The 1,738-nt window shown below is 40.2% G+C and overlaps 1 protein-coding gene across 11 annotated transcripts in view; it reads right to left on the bottom strand.

The window, feature by feature from the left end:
* Map4 (microtubule-associated protein 4) overlaps nt 1-1,738 on the bottom strand; it is a 99,919-nt gene that overhangs the window by 50,932 nt on the left and 47,249 nt on the right. For all 11 annotated transcript variants that reach the window (XM_005383384.2, XM_005383390.2, XM_005383382.1 and 8 more), the window contains exon 4: nt 1,444-1,557. In XM_005383384.2, the coding sequence (XP_005383441.1) occupies nt 1,444-1,557 (114 nt within the window). The remainder of the gene's footprint in view (nt 1-1,443; nt 1,558-1,738) is intronic.

Here is a 1,738-nt window from a genome sequence, read left to right as displayed (position 1 = left end):
AAAAAAAAAAAAAAAAGAAGGAAGGGCTAGGTATTCAGCCCAGGGATAGAGCCCTTACCTAGCATGTTCAAGGGATTAGGTTCAATTCCCATAGTATGGGAGGAAAAAAAAAAAGATTCAAAATATCGAAGACTAAACACTAGCAATACCACAACCAATGTAATATAGTATATAATGAACTATGAGCCTTAATTCATCTGTGAAATGAGATTAACACTTCCTTTTATGAAAATGCTTTGTAAATTATTAACAACTAGATAACCACCAGAGGAAATTATGCCATCCTATGCCCTCTACCTTAGATTTAACACCAGCTAGTCTCAGACATTAAGATCATGACTATTATTTAGGAACAGTCATGCTATGTAGCCCAGACTGGCCTGGGATTCCTGGGCTCAGGCAATTCTCCTGCTTCACCCTCCTAAGTAGTGGTGACTACAGGCACACTGCCACCATCGGTGGCAACATTTCAGTTATACTGTTATAATTTAGGCAAGACAGACATATATCAAATAATGCATACTGTACAGTGTACTATGCTACTGTATAGTATGGAGCAAGTGCTATAGGAGTTCAGAAAAAGAGATGGACCAGACTACCACAGAGGGTCTCAGAGGAGAAGCAAGAGAGGAGACTGGGCGGTCAATTTCAAGGACAGAGAACACTGGGCAAAGAAAGCATAAAGATGGTGGCAGGCCCAGGAGATCCGTCTGGTGAAAGTATATTACATACCAGAGATGGAAAACCTGAATAAAATAAACAAGGAAACGAAGATCTTAAAAGCCAGTAGAAATTTAGAAATGAACAAAAGATTCTTTTAAGGTCTTAATTATGAAAATCAGATAAGAACACAACAGGAATTCAGAATGATCAATAGAGCAGGAATATTCAGAATGGATTAGAAAAGGGAGTTGGAGAGCCAGGCATGATGCCACATACTCATAATTCCAGCATTCTCGACGCTGAGGCAGGAAAATCGCTGCCGTTTCCAGGCCAGCCTGGGCTACATAGTGAGTTAAGAGGTCTGCCTGAACTACGAAGACCCCCATCTCAAAAAACAACAAAAAGCACACACAGAAGAAAAGGGAAGAGGAAGGATCGTTTCACCTAGGGTGAAAGCAGAGAGGACACAGGGCACAGAGGAAGAAAAGCAGCAAGATGACCCACTAGCAAGTAAGCTCAAAGCACAGGGGTCACAGCCAACATCATCAAAGTATTAGGAGGCCAGATGGATAACATCAGCACTCAACTCATTTAACATCCTTCTTCCCAGAGACCTTAAGTCCACAGAAAAGTAAAAATGAAATATATTATCCAGATTATTCACAAATACAAAATTAAGCATTGTTTCTAGTGTCTTTTGTTATATGGGTCTCAAACAATGAATCTAAGAAACATTATTTTTCCTTCTCAGTAGAATAAATCCAGTTGGAGAAGCCATACCATGACGCTCCTCCTGGGGATCACTTTGCCTCACAAATGTTGGAGCATTTGTTGTTCCACTGGAGAGAAAGAGCAGATCTGCCAGACTATCATCATGGTGCATCTTAAAGGGATCTGGAAGACAGAAGGGATCAAAACTCACCCCCAATGCAAGCAATCATAATGCATGTGCTTCTACCCCTTAATAATACCATGTGATGAATACGGTATCTTACATGTCAACTGTATGTAAGCCTAGCTAATATGAGACCACACCTGTAGGAATTGGTATTCACTGTATGATTTAATATTTAGT

The sequence above is a fragment of the Chinchilla lanigera genome, unplaced genomic scaffold (assembly GCF_000276665.1).
Source record: "Chinchilla lanigera isolate Chin_1 unplaced genomic scaffold, ChiLan1.0 scaffold00019, whole genome shotgun sequence".
NCBI lineage: Eukaryota > Metazoa > Chordata > Mammalia > Rodentia > Chinchillidae > Chinchilla > Chinchilla lanigera.
Note: the sequence above shows the minus strand (reverse complement) of the source record. Positions and strands in the feature narration are given on the sequence as shown.